Source organism: Procambarus clarkii, chromosome 47, assembly GCF_040958095.1.
Source record: "Procambarus clarkii isolate CNS0578487 chromosome 47, FALCON_Pclarkii_2.0, whole genome shotgun sequence".
Classification (NCBI taxonomy): Eukaryota; Metazoa; Arthropoda; class Malacostraca; order Decapoda; family Cambaridae; genus Procambarus; species Procambarus clarkii.
Window position 1 is genome coordinate 18188843 of NC_091196.1, and position 23389 is coordinate 18212231.

Below are 23389 nucleotides of genomic sequence, written 5' to 3' on the forward strand. Positions count from 1 at the left end.
CGATATAACTGAAAAAAGCCTTTAGGATTTGTCTTCGCTTGCCCTGCTATACGAACTTCATAGTTTCTTTTTGCTTTCCTTATCTCTTTTTTAACATTTCTAACCAGTTGTGCAAATTCCTGTTCTAAACTAACTTCCCCATTCTTAATCCTTTTGTACCACGCTCTCTTTTTACCTATAAGGTTCTTCAGATCCTTTGTTATCCACTTTGGATCATTAGTATTCGATCTATTCAATTTATATGGTATACTACGCTTCTGGACTTTGCTTAGAATATTTTTAAATAGGTTTTTTTGAATCCACATCGTAATCCCCTTTTACGTCACCTGTCGCTGGGTTCACGTCTAGCCCACACACCAAATCCAAGTCATTCCAATCTATTTGACCCAAAAAATTTCTTAGGCTATTGAAATCAGCTTTTCGAAAATCAGGCACTTTAACACTATCGTGCACCCCACGAGCGCGCCGCAGACTTTGACGTCATGGCCACAATGGTGCGGGCGAGCGTGCGGCAACGCCTAAATGTGTATACTCGTTTCAGTTTTCTCACCTTAATTCTGGTGCTACATCGTTCGTTTTGGTATCATTGTGTTCGCAATTAAATTCCCTACAGGTGTGTATAAATATAATGTCCAAAAGCATGGCATGACTCCCAACAGCAAAGCCTAAAGTCGACAAAAGGTACCCGTGAGCGCACAAAATCAGTAAAATGTGTATACTCGTTCCATTTTTCTCACCTTAAGTCTCGTGCTACGTCGCTCATTTTGTTATCATTGTGTTCGCAATTAAATTCCCTACAGATGTATATGAATATAATGTACAAAAGCCTGGAGTGCCTTCCCACAGAAAAGCTTAAAGTTACCTGTGAACAAGCACCAATTTGTATACTGCAACCTAATGTGTATACTCGTTCAGTTTGATTGCATCAATTTTCATGTTACGTCTTTCATTTTGGTATCAAATTGTTCGCAATAAAAAGGCACATATTTTAAAACTAGTCCCATAATAATAGAGCAATAACTGGAATTTTAACAAATATTTTGATTCTGGAAGCTCATCATCACAAAATTATTTATATCTTTCCAGTGTTCTGACATAAATTTTTGTGTTACATCTTTTATTTTGGTATCAAATTGTTTGCGACGTAAAGGCGCGCATTTTAAAACTAGTCCCAACATAATAGCACAATAAATAGAATTTTAACAAATATTTTAACATTTTGACCAAAAACCTATTTATAATCATATAAGTGTTTGGACATCAAGTTTCATGTTACATCTTTCATTTTGGTATCAAATTGTGCGCATTCTAAAGGCGCTTATTTTGATACTATCCCGAGGTCGATTGGATAAAAAATGAATTTTATACAAACATTTTTGTAGAGGACGCAAATCCGGTCCAAAGTTAGGACTCGGGAGAAAAATAATGGACGAGAGTCCGGTCCAAAGTGACCGATAGTGTTAACAGAATTTTTTCCTAAGGTCTACTCCATTCTATGCTAAATTTGATTTCTTTATGACCTCTGTTCCCTTGCTCACTCCCTATTTCTATGTCCTTAATTTGTGTTTCCCTGTTAGTTAACACTAAATCTAAAATATTTTTTCCCCGCGTTGGTTCCTTAATATGTTGCGTAAGAAAGCAATCGTCAATTAATTCTAGAAAGTCTTCTGCTTCATTATTCCCTGTTTTGTTCACCCAGTTTATTCCACTAAAATTAAAGTCACCCATGACACAAATACTGTTAGATCTAGATGTCTAGATATTTCATCCCATAGATGCTTTGCTTCCATTCTGTCTAAATTTGGTGGCCTATATATAACTCCTATTATAATAATATTTGCTTTTTCGTTTAATTCTATCCAAATAGTTTGGGTGTGTGGCTCAGTTTTGATTCCCTCTTTGAGACTACATTTCAAATTGTCCCTAACATATATGGCTCCTCCCCCTCCTCATCTAATATATCTATGTGAAATAGTTTAAATCCATTTATTTGATATTCAGCTAATAGTTCTCTATTTTCTACATTCATCCACGTTTCGGTAAGTGCAATAATATCTATTTCTTCTGTACAGATAAGAGCATTTAACGCGTTTATTTTGTTTCTTAGACTTCTACTGTTAGTGTAGTATACCCTAAGTGAATTGTTATTTTGAGGCCCTTCTCTTTCCTTGATCATTTTGCCAATTTGTTTCTCCAACAAACACACATTTTTATTACCTCCTTCCTCCCTATCAATTCCCATACCAATATCTACTAACAGTTTAAACCCAAACAAATGCCTCTAACCACTGGTTCCAACGAGTTCGCAACAGCAACAACCCCAGCCCTCGATAAATGCACCCCATCACAAGCATACATTTCATTTCTTCCATAGAAATGTTCCCAGTTGTCTATGAAAGATATAGCATTTGATTTGCAATATCTTTCCAGCCGGCAATTGACACCAAGTGCCCTTGACAACCATTCACTGCCAATGCTCTTTCTTGGAAGAATGCCACATATGATCGGGATTCCTCCCTTGCTCCTAACTAATTCTATGGCTTTGTTAAGTTTCTTTATCAGTTCCTCACTCCTAACTCGTAAATACTGGTTCTCGTAAAGACTTGGGTAAATACTGGTTCTGTAACAGAGTTGTTGCTTTGTGGAACCAATTACCGCGTAACGTGGTGGAGGTGGGGTCCCTCGATTGTTTCAAACGTGGGTTGGACATGTATATGAGTGGGTTTGGCTGGTTATAGATAGGAGCTGCCTCGTATGGGCCAATAGGCCTTCTGCAGTTACCTTTGTTCTTATGTTGTTCCTACGTTCTACTCCGCCCAAGCTGTCAGACGGCAGTTGCCACAAATATATTATTACCTAATTATTTCAATGTCTCTTGATTGATTTTTTTTTTTTTTTGCAGTAATATTATTCAATAGTGTTAATTGTGATATATTTATATAATAAAATGTGTGAACCAATGTTGTACTCAAAATTATGCATATTAGTGATTCAATTATTATGTTCATAAAACAATAAACAAATAGTTTTGCTGTTGTTACACTATATACACAGGTTATATATAAGTATCTGCATGTTTTTCTCACCATAACGAACCACTAGGTTGGTATTGTGAGTCAAAATGCAACGAGGAGTGACCGCCACACACCAGCCAGCCACTCACTGCCACTCCCTCCCTCAACAACACCTCACTCGCCCTCATTCTCCTCCCACAATACCGTTTTTGCATTTATTCACTATACACAGACGTTATATATAAGTATTTACATGTTTTGTTCACCATAACTGTATATCAAAGCTTGTATGGTGAATAAGGCATTAAGACATAGCTACTCACACAGTCAGCTGGTCGCTGCCGCCCTCAAGGCCAGATGCACTAATATTTCTCCTCCAACAATACTGTTTGTGGTGTTATTATGCTATATACACACATTATATATAAATATCTACCTGTTTTATTCACCATACTTGTACAAGTAAACTGGTTTGGTGCCCAAAGTCCATCGTGGTCACCGGTAAATAACATGATAAATCGTGCAGACGACGCCACCGCCCTCACCAAAATGTTGACTCCCAACTTACTCCTCTTGCTGTTTATACCCTCTATACACACGTTATATATAAGTATCTACATTTGTGTTCACCATAGCGAACCACTAAGCTGGTATGGTGAGTGCAGTCAATAAAAGGTGGCCACACACAGTCAGAAGACAACGCCACTACCCTCCCCTCCCCTCCCACAGCATTACTCCTTCCTCCATGGAGCACAGCACTAAATATCACCACAATCCTGCTATTATCAGAACCCTGGTCAGTTTTATCACAGTCAGGGGCCTTTTGTAATAATATCGTCGCTACATAATAGCATGAACAAGTATATTATGGCATTTTTAGGCGATGCTGTGGTCACAAGCTGAACAGCAGTGCTGTGAGCTCATGCTGCGTGCATCAGGCTTGGTAGCTCACTCAATACTGAGACCCCTAACACCCGGGAATTTGGTCCACGATTTAAAAAAAAAAATGGCGTCTGTTTACAAGAGCCCCGATGAAGGTGTGGTGAACCCCGTGTATCCGCGGGCCGTTTAAATCTTGCGTAGCACTCCAAAGCATCATATGATGCGATGCGCATTTTACTGCAAGTCGGTCAAAGCATCATATGATGCGATGCATAATTTAAGGGTTAAATTGTTTTCACTGGAAATGCAAAGAGTTAGGGGTGACATGATAGAGGTTTACAAGTGGATGAATGGACGTAACAAAGGAGGATATTAATATGGTATTAAAAGTATCAACACAAGACAGAACATGAAACAATGGATACAAATTGGATAAGTTTAGAGTTAGGAAGGACTTGGGTAAATATTGGTTCGGTAACAGGGTTGTTGATTTGTGGAACCAATTACCGCGTAACATGGTGGAGGTGGGGTCCCTCGATTGTTTCAAACGTGGGTTGGACATGTATATGAGTGGGATTGGGTGGTTATAAATAGGAGCTGCCACATAGTGGCCAATAGGCCTTCTGCAGTTACCTTTATTCTTATGTTCTTATGAATTGACAGGGTTATCTTGAGGTGATTTCGGGGCTTAGCGTCCCCGCGGCCCAGTCCTCGACCAGGCCTCCTTTTTGTTACACACCCCCAGGAAGCAGCGTGTAGCAGCTATCTAACTCCTAGGTACCTATTTACTGCTAGGTAACAGGGGCATCAGGGTGAAAGAAACTTTTTGCCCATTTGTCTCCGCCTCCATTGGGGATCGAACCCGGAACCTTAGGACTACGAATCTGAAGCGCTGTCCACCCAGCTGTCAGGTGCCCTAAGACAAAGGGTGGACAAAGACAAACTCTTAAGCACAGGTGGAACATGAACTAAGGGACACAGGTGGAGACTTAGTACTGTACCCAAATGAGCCTCAGAGACATTTGAAAGACTTTTTTCAGTGTCAGAGTAGTTAACAGATGGAATGCACTAGGAAGTGATGTGGTGGAGGCAAACTCCATATACAGTTTCAAATGTAGATATGACAGAGCCCAGTAGGCTCAGGAATCTGTACAACAGTTGATTGACGATTGAGAGGCGGTATCAAAGAGCCAAAGCTCAACCCCCCGCAAGCACAACTAGGTGAGTACAACTAGGTGAGTACTCATGTTTACTACCATACATCATTACCTATCACTGCCTCAACCAGTCTCAACCAGTAATTTGTTCACTTTACTCTTCAAGAACAACCAACTTTGACAAGCAGGATAACTTCATCATCGAGGAACATAATATTCAGTTTCTTTAATATTAATCCCAAAAATATTGGTTTTATATGACAATTTAGGGTGGTCCAAGAACACAACCTCACCCCCCATTTCCCACTGCATCTATGGAAAATCTAGGTCAAATTCCGGCAAAACAGATGTATGAAACTTTTTTTGGAATGCATCATGTTTGTAAGTTGGATACGATAAAGCATTATAACCACTCCCATGGCGACCAAATTCAGATATGCAGAACAACATACGTATATGGTACTAAAAAATTTTTACATAAATTATCACCCAAACACTTGCCCTAAAATTGCTCAAGAGGAAATTACTGTATCTTCAAATTTTTAGTAAACAAGATGACACAATAGACTGGTAAATATAAAATGTCCATACCTGTATAAAGCATAATTGGAAACCATTCCACTCCAGGGATGTCTGTACTCTGTATACGAGGTGTCCTAATCATCCATGAACTGTACACAGTCACTGTCTTATCCTGTTCCTCAGATAATCCAGGAAGAAGGGAAGTAATATATATACGAACAGCATCAACAGCACCGGGTTTTAGAGTAAAGCAGGCAGTAGTAGACAACTTTACAGTCAGTAGGGGAGATGGGTAAACCTCTTGAACCTATAATAATAATGTTAATACATCGCTTTAGAATAACTTCATTAAATAAAAGTCTGCCACGTGTGCACATCAATACTGCACCTATGCAGATGATGAGTCACAATAACGTGGCTGAAGAAATGAGACCAAACCACGACTCAGAACATGGAGAAGCGACAATGTTTTGGTCCATCCTGGACCATTATCAAGTTGTGTGGACCATTATCATGACTTGATAATGGTCCAGGACAAAACATTGTCACTTCTCCATCTTCTGAGTTGTGGTTTGGTCATCAATACTGCACCTACTGTATATTGTTATAGTTGTAAAGTATTAAGCCATGGACAGGAAATCTAGTAATAATTTGTATTTCCATGAAAAGCCTGGTGCACATGCTCATGTTTTACATCAGACATGGAGTGTTACACTAGGGTATTTGTGAACAAAGTGTACTAGAATAACAGTACAAGTTTGTTGAGAAATAGCATGTTCATGTGCAGTTGTACAGAGAACCAATCATAATATAAAACTCAGTAGCAGCTCCATTGTCAAAATGGCATTGCCATTTTTTGTTGCCACTCTCATGCAGCTTTTAAAGAAACTAGACAAGAAATCTAGGCAAAATAATACAAACCACTGCATGAAAGAAATGAAAATGGAAAACGAAACAAATGACAATTAGCACTAGGTAAAAAGATTGTTACAATTGGTCTGGTTACCACTAGATGCTGCTCAGGCCATCAGATTTCCCAAACCACTACTAATGCTTACTTGCAAGTCACTAGTATCAAAACCCCAAATTCCAGTGGGAAACAAGGAACTTACAGAGTGGGAATAGAAAGCTACTGCATTTTGTTACTGCCTACTCTTGTTTATCCACATTATATGAGGTCCACCCATCACCGCTTAAGGGTTAAGCCAGATACAGAATCCGGATTAACAGGAATTCTTACCGGGAAAGTCCACAGGTGAGCATATTCGCAAATTTTTGTACCATATCTAACAAAATTAATATTTCCACACACTATACATGATAAAAGGAAAATTTTCACATACCAATACAGTACTTATAGTACTGAAACAATTTAGTGACAAAAGAAATTTCAGCTTATCTTGTTAAAGTTGTTGACCAATCCACACACTAGAAAATGAAGGGTTTCGGTCTGTCCTGGACCATTCATAAGTCGATTGTGATTGGTCAACATACTTCAGCCACGTTATTGTGACTCATCAGTTGTTGAAGTTCATCTGCTTAATTGATGAAGGGCTTCAGAATGTTCCTAATCTAACCTAACTTAACACAATGCTAAAGTAAGTAAGTAATTATCAAAAGAAGGCACCAAACCGGGAAGGCTATGTAGCACCATCAAATGCGCAGAATAATCAGAGGGCGCTAAATATCACCAAGGATGCTAATACGAGAACAAAAACGCATAAGGCGAACGATATCAAAAGTATCCGAGTCACCAAGAATTCTATTGAGGGACAGGTGACCGCGAGGGGCGGTCGGAAAGCAAGACACGCTCGTCCTGGAAGTCAGAACATTCAAGAAGGACATGCACGACCGTAAGAGGGACAATGCAACTAGGACAATAAGGAGCAGGGCGGCGCTCCATCAAGTGACCATGGGTTAAGCGAGTATGGCCAATATGCAACCTTGCCAGAGCTGTTTCCCATCGCCGTTTACCGTGGTAGGAGGACAGTGACTAGGAAACACAACATTTAAGAGTACGTAGTTTGTTACCAGTAACAGACGACCAAGAAGCCTGCCAACGGGTAAGGACGGAGGAATGGATAACCAGGTAAAAGTCGGAATATGGAATACCTTTATGAGAGATGGGACAAGAGCGGACAGCTTCCTTGGCAGCAGCATCTGCACGCTCATTTAAAGACACACCAATATGGCTGGGAACCCAACAAAACTCAACCGACTTAAATTTACTGTGAACAAGAAACAGCTGGATCTCGACAACTACTGGATGAACCGGATTAAAGGACCCGAGAGCCATGAGGGCACTACGAGAGTCAACAACAACTACAAAGGAAGACTGACAACGAGAAAGCAGGAGACGAAGAGCATAAAGAATAGCATAAAGCTCCGCTGTAAAGATGCTAGTCTCCGGAGGTAAGTGACACATATAAGTGCGATCAGGAAAAACAACAGAGCAGCCAACACCGTCCGCAGACTTAGACCCATCGGTGAAGACAGAAACGGAGCGGGAGTGAGAAGAAAAGTGCTCGAGGAAAAGGCGTTTTAGAACCGTAGGAGGGGTAAAAGCTTTAGTGATATGGGTCAAGGATGTACAAAACCGCGGAAGAGGGGGACTCCACGGGGGCAAAGAAGGAACAACACGAGGAGAAACATTAGAAATACGAACGGAAAGAGAATCCTGTAGGCGAGATAACCAGACAAAGAGGGAGGTGGTGAAGAGGAACAGGAACCGCAGGAGGGGTAAAAGTTAAAGCACGACAGAGGTGAGAGGAAGGATGTTGTAAGGACCGCGCAAGATAGTGAAGACAGTAGCGATCACGGCGGTCCTGGAGAGACAGGAAGCCAGTGTCAACATACAAGCTAAGGACGGGAGTCGAACGAAAGGCACCAGAACTGAGGCGCAACCCAGTATGGTGCAAAGCATCAAGACGGCGAAGAGTGGAAGGAGAAGCAGACGAGTAAGCAGGGCAACCATAATCGAGCTTAGACAGGACGAGAGAGGAATGTAAAGCAAGGAGAGTGCGCCTATCTGCCCCCCAAGAAGTATGGGACAAGACCCGAAGGAGGGTAAGGGCCTTAGAGCACTCAACACGGAGGTAAGAGATATGGGGAGACCAAGACAAACGAGTGTCAAGGAATAACCCCAAAAGCTTCGCGGAACCTTTGTACTCAAGGAGATGACCATAAAGTGACAAAGAGGGACGAAGAACGACCCGTTTCCACGTAAAAGTAATTGCACAAGTCTTAGAAATGGAGAACTTGAAGCCATGATCGGTGGCACAAGACGACACGGCATCAATTGCAAGTTGAAGCCAGCGCTGAAGGAGAGGCGAATCATCACCCTGACAGCAAAGGGTAAGATCATCGACATAGAGAGCGGAGAAGACACCTGAAGGAAGAGAGGAAAGAAGACCATTGAGGGCAACCAGAAAGAGAGTAGTGCTCAGAACACTACCCTGGGGCACACCTGAAAAGAGGCAGAGAGAGCGGTACCAAGGCGCACCCGAAAGGAATGACGAGAGAGGACGCTGCGGAGAAAGAGTGGGAGATGACCACAAAGGCCAAAAGAATGAAGTTGAGATAGAATATGATATCGCCAAGTGGTGTCGTAAGCCTTTTCCAGGTCAAAAAAGGACAGCAACAACGGAGCAAAAGCAGTACGAATAAAGACCTCCAAGTTCACCAGGACATCTGTCGTGCTGCAGCACTTGCGGAAACCAAATTGAGAAGGGGAGAGGAGGTGATGGTGTTCCAGGAACCACATCAGACGAACGTTAACCATACGTTCAAAGAGTTTGCAGACACAACTTGTGAGGGCAATAGGGCGAAAGTCCTTAGAGGAAGTACCCAGAGACCCTGGTTTGCGAACAGGGAGGACAACGGCATCGAGCCAGTCCTCGGGGACTGACGACGACTCCCAGATCCGATTATACAGACTCAGTAAATACTGAGACGTGCACGGAGGGAGATGGCGAAGCATCTCACAATGAATACCATCGGAGCCCGCCGCCGTAGAACCGCAGAGGTCCAGGGCAGAACGAAGTTCAGAGAGAGAAGGGATCATTATAGGGAAGCTGAAGACGAGTGCAGAAATCTAAAGGACGAGACTCAAGGACAGGTTTACGAAGAAGGAAAGATTGGGGAAGATGAAGACCAGAGCTAACAGAAGAAAAGTGGGAACCCAGTTCGGAAGCGACCTGCAACGGGTCCACCATACGAGTATCATGGAGGTGAAGGACCGGTGAAACATTGGGAACGAACTTACCCGCTATCTTGCGGATACGCTTCCAGATCTGGGGCAGAGGAGTTTCGGACGTAATTGTTGAGACATAAGATGCCCAACATTCACGTTTAGCTGTACGGATGGCCCGTAGGGCCACCGCACTCGCTTTCCGAAAGAAAAGAAAAGAATCGGCCGTCTGCCGATGGCGGTGCCTCTTCCAGGCTGCACGCTTACAGCGGACAGCCCGAGCACAATCCGCATTCCACCAGGGAACGCACTTCCGCAGACCCCAAGAGGAAGAGCGAGGAATAGAGCAGAGGGCAGCGTTGAAGACAGTGTCATGAAAAAAGAGGAGAGCACGAGGGAGAGGTCAGAGAGAGCAGCGCTGAGGGTAAATAGGTTCCGGTTCGCTTTAGCAAACTGCCACCTAGGGAAGGAGAGGGAAGGGCAAAAAGAGAAAAAGGAAACAAGGATGGGGAAATGGTCACTGCCATGGAGGTCATCAAGAACCTGCCACGTGAAATCTAAGTAAAGAGAAGAGGAGCAGAGAGAAAGATCAAGACAGGAAAGGGTGCGAGTCCGAAAGTCCAAGTGAGTGGCCTCACCAGAATTCAGAAGAGACAGGGAAGAAGAGAGGATAAACGGCTCAAGAAGGCGACCTTGGGTATTCGTCAGAACATCACCCCAAAGAGAATGACGACAATTGAAATCACCCAGCAGGAGCACAGGCTCCGGCAAGGAGTCCAGGAGGTGTTTCAAATCAGGAAGAGAAAGCGGGACACTCGGGGGGGGGGGGAGATAAATGGAACAAACTGTGTACCATTTCCCCACAAAGATACGAGCAGCAGAACAATGGAGAGGCGAAGGAAAAAGTAAGGGGACAAAGGAAACATCAGTGTGAATCAAGAGAGCAGAAGAATTAGGAGCCCCAGCAACGGCTGGGGGGGGGAGAAAGGAATAGCCACAAAAACGACCAGGACGAGCACCAAGCATCGGCTCCTGAAGACAGACACAAAGGGGCGAAAACTGCGAAATTAGAAGTTGGAGTTCAAGGAAATTGGAGTAAAAACCTCGAACGTTCCATTGAAGAATAGACATTGACGAGAAGAGAAAGGACAACAACAGAGAACAAGGAAGAAACAAAGGTGAAAGAGCAACACAGCACCTTAAAGAAGATCAGGGTCAGGATCAGGGATCAGGGTCAGCTAAGTCAGGGTTAGAGAGCATGGGTAAACTGAGCAAAGACGGAGGGAAGGAAGCGGGAGAACAGACTAGAGGTGGGTGGGCGGGGTCCGGAGGAGGAGACAACGGAGAGGAGCAGTCAAGGACAGCAGCCGGAAGAGGGGATGTAGAAAGAGGGGAGCGCACCTCAGCAAGGGCAGCAACCGAGAGGGAAGTAGGGGCCAAAGAAACCTCCATAGCAGGAACAGGGGGCGCCACCACTGAAATGGGAGGGGAAGAAGCAATAGAGCCAGTAGTAGGGGCCGAGGAAGAAAGCGAAGCCTTCTTACCCGCCGGAGAGGAGGAAGGAGAGGAGCCAGGCTTACACTTCTGACGCAAAGAGACCGGTGTCCCAGCAACTACATACTGGGCAATGGATTCCAGCGTCTCGACAGGAGAAGCTGAACGAGAGCACACACGACGGCCGTTAGGAGAGCGATGGACATCCGCCTGCACCGACAGGCGACGGGGAGAGTCAATAAATGGAGGAGAAGGATGGGAAGAAGGATCGGAGGGAGACGAGGAAGAAGACACAGGAGACAAGACAGACCAGGTAGAAAGAAGGGGAACCCCAGACAGAGGACCAGAAGGGGGACCCTTCGGGACCGAACTCAAAGGAACAGAGGAGGGGGGCAGTGGGCGTATCAGGGTCCAAGGCACGGAAACGGTTGCGAGTCTGAGGAAGGTGAGAAGGACGAGGAGAGGAAGAGCGCAACACACGAGCATAAGAGATGTTAGCATAAGGCGGGAGCCGGCGAACCTGGCGCCTCGCCTCGGGAAAAGATAAACGCCCCTGATGCTTCAAGTTGAGGACGGCTGCCTCAAGCTTGTAATGGATACAGGCACGGGAGAAGGTAGGATGGGCCTCACCGCAGTTGAGGCAGCGAGCTTGGGGAGAAGTGCACACCGACTTAGAGTGACCTTCATCCCCACACAAAGGACAGAGAGAGTGAGTCCCAGAGCAGTGGAGGGCACCATGCCCAAACCTCCAGCACTTGTTACAAAGCCGAGGAGAAGGAATAAATTCCTGGACAGAGCACCTGGCACCAGCAAGAATGACAGAGGATGGAAGGGTCCTACCATCAAAGGTGACCTTCACAACTCGAAGGGGTTGACAGCGACGACCACGAGGGAGACGAGTAAACGAGTCTATCTGGAGGACAGAATGGCCCTGGGCATCAAGGATATGTCGAATATCGTCGTGGCAGTCTCGCAGATCTCGAACACCGGTCGCAACATGGGGCGGGAGGAGAATAGTGGCAACACTGGCGTTCAACTGAACGCTTTAGACCCGAACAGGGATCTCACCAAGGCAGGATAAGGCAGCCAAGAGGGAAGCTGCAACCTGAGAAGGAGCAGCAACGACACGTGTACCGAGACGAGTGGGGTTGAAAGTAACAGACGCATCCACGGAATCAACGAGATGCCGATGGAGGGAGAAATCGTCAGGCGGCGCAGAATCAAGAGGGAGGAGATCAAAGTATTTGGCCCACGAAGCAGGACCAAATAAGGCCTGATATGCATCAGTACAGGAAGGAAACGAGCGAGTGCGGCCGTGGTGCCGACGGCGTTGAAAACCCCCAGAGAGGGGTCAAAAGGCGCAGTAGTCACAACGAGAGACTTAGCCGCACCAGGGGACGAAGTGGTCACCACTGGGGGTGTGAGGCTCGACCCAACCACAGAGGAGGGAGGGGAGCTGGGGGAAGAATTCAGGACGGTCAAAGGAGGAGCAAGGTCGGGGCCCAATGCAGCAGGGGCTACAGAGCCCGCTCTTCCAATACTCGGGGGCTTGGTTGCCCACCCCACGAGCCCGAGAGGGTACAACAAAAACTTTTAACGACATAGAGACGTAGAGAAAGAAATTCATCCACGAATGTGCCCCCATACCTACCTTGGAGCCACAATTAGAGGCAGGACACCCAACAGGAAGCTATTGCCGATCATGCCGGGGGCCCCCCTAGGGGTGCGTCGTGAGTATATGCCCCACAAACGCCACCTTAAGAACCGTCAGTCCGTCGAGATCGGGTTCAGCGACGAAAGGGGGATTGACAATAAAAGGTTCCCTCGCTCGAGACGTCGGGTACTACAGTTCAACGGGTGCAAGAGTATGCCTCCTCAAGCACCCGGGCGTCAAAATAGAAGAAGTCCAAAGGAAGAACCAAAACAAGCAAAAGGTCGGCAGGAAAAGACAAGCAGATAGGAGAAGAGGGGGGAGAAAAATGAAACAAAAGGAAAAGGAAAAGCGATCCGGCACAATTAGAGAAGACAGCAGCAGGAGTGCAAGGCCACCAAAGGACAGAGGACTGTCCCACGGAGCATCACACTCCAGCAGCCGTCCACTAAGCCCCCCTCACGACGCCAACGGGCCGGATGGGGAGGGGGGCACAATGCTAAAGTTACTGTACATGAGCTTTGTGTTCCCTTATATCAGAGGGTATTTATGCCTATACCAAAATCCTTAGAAAACACTCACAGCAGAATGGCTATTTTTCACCAAGTTCAATCACTCATACCTTATTTTTATTGGAAAGCGTAAGTTCCTCTTAGTACCTACACTTCGATTGCTGTTGCTACCAGACATGATGGTAGCAAAAAATTATCCAAGTTTATATTAAAGTAAAAAAGTTAGAACAGACTATCTTTCAGTAATGGAGCAGCACTGTGTAGAATCATGTGAGGGAAGAACACATGGCTGGTGAGCAGTTGGTGGGCAGGTGGTAGATAGGGTGGGCAGGTGGTAAGGTAGACAGTGGCAGGCAGAGAGCAGGTGGGTGACTGTGGGTGGGCAGTGGCAGATGGGCATTTGAGTGGGCAGTGGCAGGCTGGCATTTGAGTGGGCAGTGGCAGGTGGGCATTTGAGTGGACAGTAGTGGGTGGGTGGGTGGGCATCAGAGATACAAGACTAATACAGATTTGGCTTGTTGGTCTATAGGTCACACCTGGTCTTTCCCTAGGTCCCCCATCCCTCCGGAACCAGCTCTCGCACAAGACAGTGCACATATGACTTATTGCTTGTAGTCACTATTTGGTTGATTAATAAGTACATATGTGGTATATGCCAAGTCATATTTTGTTTTTTAAGGTACAAACTCTTCCTATTGATTCACTAAATCACCAGTTTTCATATTAGGAATTTCTCTTTCAGTTTTATTAAACAATAGAGATTTTATACAATATTTGACAATATCCTGAGTTACTTTACAATTTATTTAAATATTTTGGTTTTGTTTTATTATTTTTTATAAAACTGTAATATCAATATAGGTATAGGTTAAGTAATAATTGTAATTAAGAAGTAATAAGATGCTTATCTTAACATACTAAGAAGGTTAGGTTAGGTCGGTGTTTTCTATTAAGCTTTTCAAGGTAAACTAAAATATTCACAATAAATTAGTATGTCACATATGCACTTATTAATAATCCAATATTGACTATAATCAAGTGCAAGAATGGGTTGCCCTCCCAGATACAATCTTTCCCCTTATCCCACACCGGATCCTCCCCACTACCTCCTTTCCCCCATCCCCACACCAGACCCTCCCCGCTACCTTCTCCCCATCCTCACACTGGACCCTACCCGCTACCACCTCCTCCCCATCCCCACACCAGACCCTCCCCACTACCTTCTCCCCATCCTCACACTGGACCCTACCCGCTACCTTCTTCTCCCCATCCCCACACCAGACCCTCCCCGCTACCTTCTCCCCATCCTCACACTGGACCCTACCCGCTACCTTCTTCTCCCCATCCCCACACCAGACCCTCCCCGCTACCTTCTCCCCATCCTCACACTGGACCCTACCCGCTACCTTCTTCTCCCCATCCCCACACCAGACCCTCCCCGCTACCTTCTCCCCATCCTCACACTGGACCCTACCCGCTACCTTCTTCTCCCCATCCCCACACCAGACCCTTCCCACTACCTCCTTCCCCCCATCCCCACTACCTCCTTCCCCCCCATCCCCACACCGGATCCTCTTGGCTGTCTCCTTTCCACCTATTTGCCACCCCTCTAGCCGCATCTAGATATCAGGACGGGATTAATATGGTATTGTCATAATTCTTGACTTTCTTACTATCAGCTGGTAGCCCAGAAGACAGAGACTGTCTGAGTGTCTGCATCATATTGTTTACTAAATGTGACTGCCTGTGACTAACAGTGACCCTGCAAAAAACCAGCATTGAATGTAATGAAACACCATTATTTTTATTGGAAAGCGTAAGTTCCTCTTAGTACCTACACTTCGATTGCTGTTGCTACCAGACATGATGGTAGCAAAAAATTATCCAAGTTAATATAAAGTAAAAAAGTTAGAACAGACTATCTTTCAGTAATGGAGCAGCACTGTGTAGAATCATGTGAGGGAAGAACACATGGCTTCGCTGCTCTCGCTGCCGTCTGGGCGACATGTCCTAGCAGTCTTTCGGGCATGGATCTTTGGTGTTCGTACGGGGGCCTTGCTGCTCGTTGTTCTCGTGTTGTTCCCGGGACTTTTCGGGGCTGTGGCGCCTTGGGTTGGCGTTTGCTGCCGGTTGTCTCGCTTCCGTGGGGGGTGCGTGGTGTCCGCCTCCCGGTTCCGTCCCTTTGACCTTCCTCTGTGGGTAGTTAGCTCCGGCGAGCCGACGGGGCTCCCCCCCAGAAAACCCTCCGGGCGAGACCCGGAGGCAACCCTCCCTCCTTCCGGTCGGCGGTTTTTCGCATGTGTTGACATCCAGCCTTTGAACTGATGGGTGGATAGCCGGCGTGGGAGGTCTGGGGCTCCCCCTTCCCCCTCCCGGGGAGGGAGGAGCTGCGCAGACAGCGGCGCGGTGACGTGTGACGTCATACTAGTTTGCTTGTTTTCTGTTGAGGAGTTCTGTCCACTAGTTCGGCTTTAGGTAGCAATTTTCACCAGAATAGGGGTTTGTTTTGGAATGCTTACCTTTCTGGATGCTTGACCCGGTCGATGGCAGACATAGAATGCTTCCAACCACACGGGGGTTTCTATAGGCCATTGCTCCCCTTGCCTCTCTGAGGGGGCCAGGTTCTGGCCGTGGTTCCCGGTAGGCCTTAGAACTCCATACACATGACTGATGCCAAAGTCTGACATTAGCATATCAGCCTGGTAAAGCTCCCCCCAGAAACACTATATAACTGTCCCTAGTTTCTGCTTGTTACAACTTGTAAAAAAAGTTGTTACATCTTTTTACAATGTTTTTATGTATTAAAATGTTGTTACAACTTGCTTTATTGGTTGTTACAACTTGTTCGAACATTGTAGCAACGTCATATTTTCGTTGTTTGGCGGGGAATGCCTGACTGACTGTAAATGTCTGACTGTGGCTGTCTGTGACTGGTTATGAGTGCCTGTGGCTCCCTTTGACTATCTGCTATACAGCAGAGGTTGGGAAATCTGTGAAGGGAAAAATCATGAGACAGGGTTTAGCTCAGGATGTGGCTTGGCCAGCTTCAGGGGTTGCCCCTTCCAAATTGGGCGTGGAGGCAGTTGAGCCTGCTGGTCTTGCCGAGGCTCCTTGGTTCTCCTTTCAGCCCGCTCCTCTTTCCTTTGGACTCCGTTTTTCTGTTCTAGACGGTGGGCGAGGATGCTGGCTCTGCCCCAGGGTCATCATCTGTGGCTTCTAGAACTTGGGGGTACTGTAGTCAGATTTGGGCCCTTGGGCCCCATTTAACTATGTGTTCCTGGTTCCTTTTGTGCAACTTGTGTTACCCATTAACTATAGTATTCAACATTACACTAGAGATGGGATAGCTACTGGATATCTAGAAAACAGAAAACGTATGCAGGCGATGAGCCACAATAACGTGGCTAAAGTATGTTGACCAGACCACACACTAGAAGGTGAAGGGACGACGACGTTTCGGTCCGTTCTGGACCATTCTCAAGTCGATTGTGATGAGGAAGTAGATGCAGGCAATAAATAGGCAAGAGAGAGGTGAGGAGCAAAGTAAGGTGTAGTAGAGGGGATACTGTAGTAGTAGGAATAAGAACTGCAGAGGGCCTATTGGCCCATACAAGGCAGCTCCTAAGAGCTGGCAAGAGAGCTCACCTCTCTCTTGCCTATTTATTGCCTGCATCTACTTCCTCATCACAATCGACTTGAGAATGGTCCAGAACGGACCGAAACGTCGTCGTCCCTTCACCTTCTAGTGTGTGGTCTGGTCAACAACTACTACACAAGATGGAGAGAACTTTACAGTTAGTAAGGGAGATGGGAGATAACAGGAAATGAACTGGACTGGGTATGGGAGTACTTGATGGACAGGAAACAAGGTGTCATAGTGAGAAAGGATATGTCAGACTGAAGAAGAGGGGAAAGTGGTGAGCCATAGGGCTTTGTCCTAGGACCATTGCTGTTTTTAATGTATGTAAATGACCTCAAATAGGGGAGTGAACTCACACATGTCAATGTTTGCAGATGATTCAAAGTTAATGAGGAGAGTAAGAACTGAAGAGGACTGTAGGGTGCTGCAAGAAGCTTTTAACAAACTTCAAGAGTGGGCAGATAAATGGCTGTTAAGAGTTAAATCCAGGTAAGTGCAAAATAATTGTAGTAGTAAGGGACAAACCTACCTGTTGATGAATCCGAGGATCAACGTTCCGCAGCCCCATCTCAGACCAGGCCTTTTGGTTGCTGGTCTGTTGTTTTCAACAACACTATAAGGGGAAGGTAATTAAAAGAAACAATAAGAGAAAAAGACCTGGGAGTAGACATAATCCCAACACTAACACCAGAATCTCATGTGAACATGATAGAATCAGCAGCATGTGGGAATCAGCAAACATAAGAAGAACATTTAGGAATCTAAACAAAGAGGCTCTCAGGGCCTTACACACTGACTATGTTAGATCATTACTTGAGTATGAAGCTCCAGCATGGAACTCACATGTTGGGATTGAGTACTACAGATGTTGGAGGTAGCATGTTTGGAGCAGATGCTCTTTTTGTTTATGATCTTGTTAATAATATTTCATGTACCTGATAATTGTTTTGTTGTTGTTACTGGCGGAGAATAAAACCATGTGGACGAAGATTGTTTCTCTTACCACAACCATAACAGTGGCGACGAGGATTAAACATCTCCGGCAGAGAGCCTGGGTACGAGACGTGGTGTGAGGATCAAGAGAGAGCAGGGTACGTCGTGTGGACGAGTGGACGCTTCGCATACAACAATGGAGTGTGCTACCACCGTGGCCATGGTTACGCCGCTCATGTCAATAGAGCCGTTAAACACTGCCAAGATCTCGTTGGACCTGTGGCTCAGCCTGCTGGAAGCAAACTTTCAGTACCGGGAGATTAAGGAGGACGCCAACAAGAAAGCGGTACTCTTAGTTTCACTGGGTTCTGAAGCATATAGTGTTCTCGGAAATTTGTGTGCACCGGAGCTACCTCACACGAAGACCTATGTAGACCTGATTGCTCTGCTTAAACATCAGTATGTGGTGAAATCATCATATCACAGGAGTTTGATGGATTTCCAGAAGAGGACGAAAAAGCAGCAGGAATACAGAACAGGATTTATTTGCGGAATTGAAGGCTTTGGCTAACCACTGCAACTTCGGAGCACAGTTGGACGGCAGGGTTAGGGACCAGTTGTTCATGACAGTGGAAAAGGAAAATTATTTCCCTAACCTGGTGGCAGAAAATTTGGATCTACAATCGATGACTTCATGGACAGTGCTCGAGAAGATGTTGAACCTGGGAAGGGCTTTTGGAAGTAAGACTTCTACTCAGGAAATTATAGTCGTACAGGGCCAGACCAGATGTAAACACTGTGGATACAATCACATAAGTAGCAAGTGCAAGTTTTGTGCCTATATATGCAACTTTTGTAACAAGGAGGGACACTTGCAGAGTGTGTAGGGAATAGGTAGCATGTTTGGAGCAGATGCTCTTTTCTTTATGATCTTGTTAATAATATTTCATGTACCTGATAATTGTTTTGTTGTTGACCGTCAGTAGTTTCAAAGCGTTATATGACAAAGAGTGCTGGGAAGACGGGACACCACGAGCGTAGCTCTCATCCTGTAACTACACTTAGGTAATTATACTTAGGTAATTACACACACACACCAACATAGATGGAGTGAGATCGAAGATACTGGAGTTAAGTGATGTAATACAGCTGCAGACACCAGACATTGTTGCACTCACGGAGACAAAACTTGAAGATGTAATTTTAAATGAGGTCATATTCCCAAGGGGCTACTCAATTTGGAGACGGGACAGAAAAATTAGGAAAGGCGGTGGCGTTGCTGTGCTGGTGAAAGAACACCTAAAGGTGAACGAAATAATGACTGCCAATCCACAAGAAGTTGACATAATAGCACTAGAGATCTGCCATGAGGATGATAAACTAATGATAATAAATGCATATAGTCCACCGCCAAGCAGCACATGGTCAAAGGAGGAGCTAGATAGTAAACGTGAAGGTCTTATAACAATAATGAGAGAGATTATAGCAAGAGCGGATAACGATAGATCACGACTGTTGATAGTTGGTGACTTCAACTTGAAATCCATAGACTGGGAAGCATATGAAGCTAAAACAGAAGATTTTTGGACCTGTAAATTTGTAGACCTCATCCTGGAAACTTTCTTGTATCAACATGTTAAACAAGCTACGAGGATGAGGGAAGGGGACGTTCCCTCCATGCTAGATTTGATATTTACCAGGAAGGAGGAAGAGATATTTGACATTCGGTACCTTCCTCCCTTGGGTAAAAGTGACCATGTCTTTTTGGGAATAAAGTATGCAATGCGTTATAAGCTGGAAGAAAATAAGGAGGTTGAAGCAGTTGAAAAACCAGACTTCAGGAGAGGACATTATGGTGACCTTAGAAATTTTTTTAGTGAGTATAATTGGACAGACTTGATGCTAGGCAAGGAAGTGAATGAGATGTATGTCAAGTTTTGTGAAATACTGTATATGATAAAGGCACAAAAAAATTTATACCAAAACAGAGATGCAGAACTAGGAAACAGGATTGGTTCAATAGAAATTGCGAGAGGGCTAGAGACCAAAAGACACAAAAATGGAATCAATACAGGAAGAGGCCGAACCCCCAAACATACCAGCGATACAAAGATGCGAGAAACAACTACACGGCAGTGAGGAGAGAGGCAGAAAGAAATTTTGAAAAAGGGATTGCAGACAAATGTAAAACAGAAAAAGGTCTATTCTATAAATTCATAAACAACAAATTGCAGGTAAAGGATAATATTCAGAGGTTGAAAATGGGAAATAGATTCACGGAAAATGAAAAGGAAATGTGTGAAACACTAAACGAAAAGTTCCAAAGTGTGTTTATACAAAATGAAATCTTTAGGGAACCAGATACAATAAGAATTCCAGAGAACAACATAGAGCACATAGAGGTGTCTAGAGACGAAGTGAAAAAAATGCTCAAGGAGCTCGGTAAGAACAAAACAGCTGGCCCAGATGGCATTTCACCATGGGTTCTGAGAGAATGTGCATCTGAGCTCAGCATTCCACTTCACCTGATCTTTCAGGCATCCCTGTGTACAGGAATCGTAGCAGACGTGTGGAAACAGGCTAACGTAGTTCCAATCTACAAAAGTGGCAGCAGGGAAGACCCCCTCAATTATAGACCTGTATCATTGACAAGTGTAATAGTGAAAGTATTGGAAAAACTAATCAAAACTAAATGGGTAGAACACCTAGAGAGAAATGATATAATATCAGACAGACAGTATGGTTTTCGATCTGGAAGATCTTGTGTATCGAATTTACTCAGTTTCTATGATCGAGCCACAGAGATATTACAGGAAAGAGATGGTTGGGTTGACTGCAACTATCTGGACCTAAAAAAGGCTTTCGACAGAGTTCCACATAAGAGGTTGTTCTGGAAACTGGAAAATATTGGAGGGGTGACAGGTAAGCTTCTATCATGGATGAAAAATTTTCTGACTGATAGAAAAATGAGGGCAGTAATCAGAGGCAATGTATCGGAATGGAGAAATGTCACAAGTGGAGTACCACAGGGTTCAGTTCTTGCACCAGTGATGTTTATTGTGTACATAAATGATCTACCAGTTGGTATACAGAATTATATGAACATGTTTGCTGATGATGCTAAGATAATAGGAAGGATAAGAAATTTAGATGATTGTCATGCCCTTCAAGAAGACCTGGACAAAATAAGTAGATGGAGCACCACTTGGCAAATGGAATTTAATGTTAATAAATGTCATGTTATGGAATGTGGAATAGGAGAACATAGACCCCACACAACCTATATATTATGTGAGAAATCTTTAAAGAATTCTGATAAAGAAAGAGATCTAGGGGTGGTTCTAGATAGAAAACTATCACCTGAGGACCACATAAAGAATATTGTGCAAGGAGCCTATGCTATGCTTTCTAACTTCAGAATTGCATTTAAATACATGGATGGCGATATACTAAAGAAATTGTTCATGACTTTTGTTAGGCCAAAGCTAGAATATGCAGCTGTTGTGTGGTGCCCATATCTTAAGAAGCACATCAACAAACTGGAAAAAGTGCAAAGACATGCTACTAAGTGGCTCCCAGAACTGAAGGGTAAGAGCTACAAGGAGAGGTTAGAAGCATTAAACATGCCAAAACTAGAAGACAAAAGAAAAAGAGGTGATATGATCACTACATACAAAATAGTAACAGGAATTGATAAAATCGACAGGGAAGATTTCCCGAGACCTGGCACTTCAAGAACAAGAGGTCATAGATTTAAACTAGCTAAACACAGATGCCGAAGAAATATAAGAAAATTCACCTTCGCAAATAGAGTGGTAGACGGTTGGGGCAAGTTAAGTGAGAAGGCGGTGGAGGCCAAGACCGTCAGTAGTTTCAAAGCGTTATATGACAAAGAGTGCTGGGAAGACGGGACACCACGAGCGTAGCTCTCATCCTGTAACTACACTTAGGTAATTACACTCTCCTCTACAGCATTCTCTTGCAAACAAATTGATACCAAAATTAAATACATACATGGAAAATTAAGATCAGCAGACCGAAAAAATATAAACATTTCAGTGTCGCCGCGCGGTCGCCAGAAATGCCTGGCGCACGAGGGAAAAGTTAAAGAATCTTCTGCCGGAAGTGTGATAAGTGTTAAAATACCTGTACAGTATAGCCTAATTAAAAAAAATTGCACAACTCTCAGAGCGCCTTAGGGTGCTTTGCGCATTACAGTGGTTAAACAGTTTATCTTTATCTACCCTGTCAATTCCTCTGATAATTTTGTAGGTAGTGTTCACGTCTCCTCGAGCTCTCCTGTCTTCCAGCAACATGAGGTGCAATTTACTCAGCTTTTCCTCGTATCTCGTGCCTCTTAGTTCTGGGACTAGCCTAGTGGCATACCTCTGAACTTTTTCCTGCTTCGTCTTGTGCTTGACAAGGTACGGGGCTCCATGCTGGGGCTGTATACTCCAGGATTGGTCTTACATATGTGGGATACAGGGTTCTGAAGGATTCCTAACACAAGTTCCAAAAGGCAGTCCTGATGTTAGCCAGCCTGGCATACGCCGCAGATGTTATTCTTTTAATGTGGGCTTCAGGAGACAGGTTTGGCGCGATATAGATTTTAGATCTTTCTCTCTGTTTCATGGAGAACTTCATCTTCCATTTGGTATTCTGTATCTGGCCTCCTGTTTCCACTGCCTAGTTTCATTACCTAACATTTACTTGGGTTGAACTTTAGTAGTCATTTGTTGAACCAATCATTCAGTTTATCTAGGTCATCTTGTAGCCTTATACTATCTTCCTCTGTCTTAACATACCTCCTCATAATTTTTGCATCATCAGCAAACAATGAGAGAAACGAGTCTATTCCCTCTGGGAAATCATTTACATATACAGTATCAGAAACAGTATAGGTCCAAGGACTGATCCCTGTGGGACTCCACTGGTGACGCCTCGCCAATTTCAGACCTCACCCCCTCGCAGTGATTTGCTGTCTTGTTACTTATGTACTCCCTTATCCAATGGAGTACCTTCCCTTCCACTCCTGCCTCCATCTCCAGCTTGTGCACTAGTCTCTTGTGTGGTACTGTGTCAAAGGCTTTTTGGCAATCCAAAAATATGCAGTCTGCCCAACCCTTTCTTTCTTGCCTGATTTTTGTTGCCTGGTCACAGAATTCAATTAATCCTGTGAGGCATGACTTGCCATCCCTGAACCCATGCTGATAATGTGATGCAAAGTTCTCTTGCTCCAGATGTTCCACATGTGTGATGGTGTGCGAGTCTGCAGCTGTTTGGAATGCCCCGAGGAGGATTTGGCTCCCTTTAATTTCTGCACTTTGGCTCCACTCTGACTGCTTTCTAGATATTCATTACCTGAACTGGAGGGCTCACTTTGGTTTGTAATGTA

The 23389-nt window shown here is 44.6% G+C and overlaps 1 protein-coding gene across 11 annotated transcripts in view; it reads right to left on the reverse strand.

Moving 5' to 3' along the window:
• The window catches only part of LOC123762881 (uncharacterized), a 116921-nt gene that overhangs the window by 47809 nt on the left and 45723 nt on the right, over positions 1 to 23389 (reverse strand). For 9 of the 11 annotated variants that reach the window (XM_069302019.1, XM_069302012.1, XM_069302022.1 and 6 more), the window contains 2 exons: positions 21794 to 21934; positions 5645 to 5882 (listed from right to left, as the gene is read on the reverse strand). In XM_069302019.1, coding sequence (XP_069158120.1) covers positions 5645 to 5882; positions 21794 to 21934 — 379 coding nt within the window. The remainder of the gene's footprint in view (positions 1 to 5644; positions 5883 to 21793; positions 21935 to 23389) is intronic. The other 2 variants (XM_069302018.1, XM_069302021.1) reach the window with 1 other exon arrangement.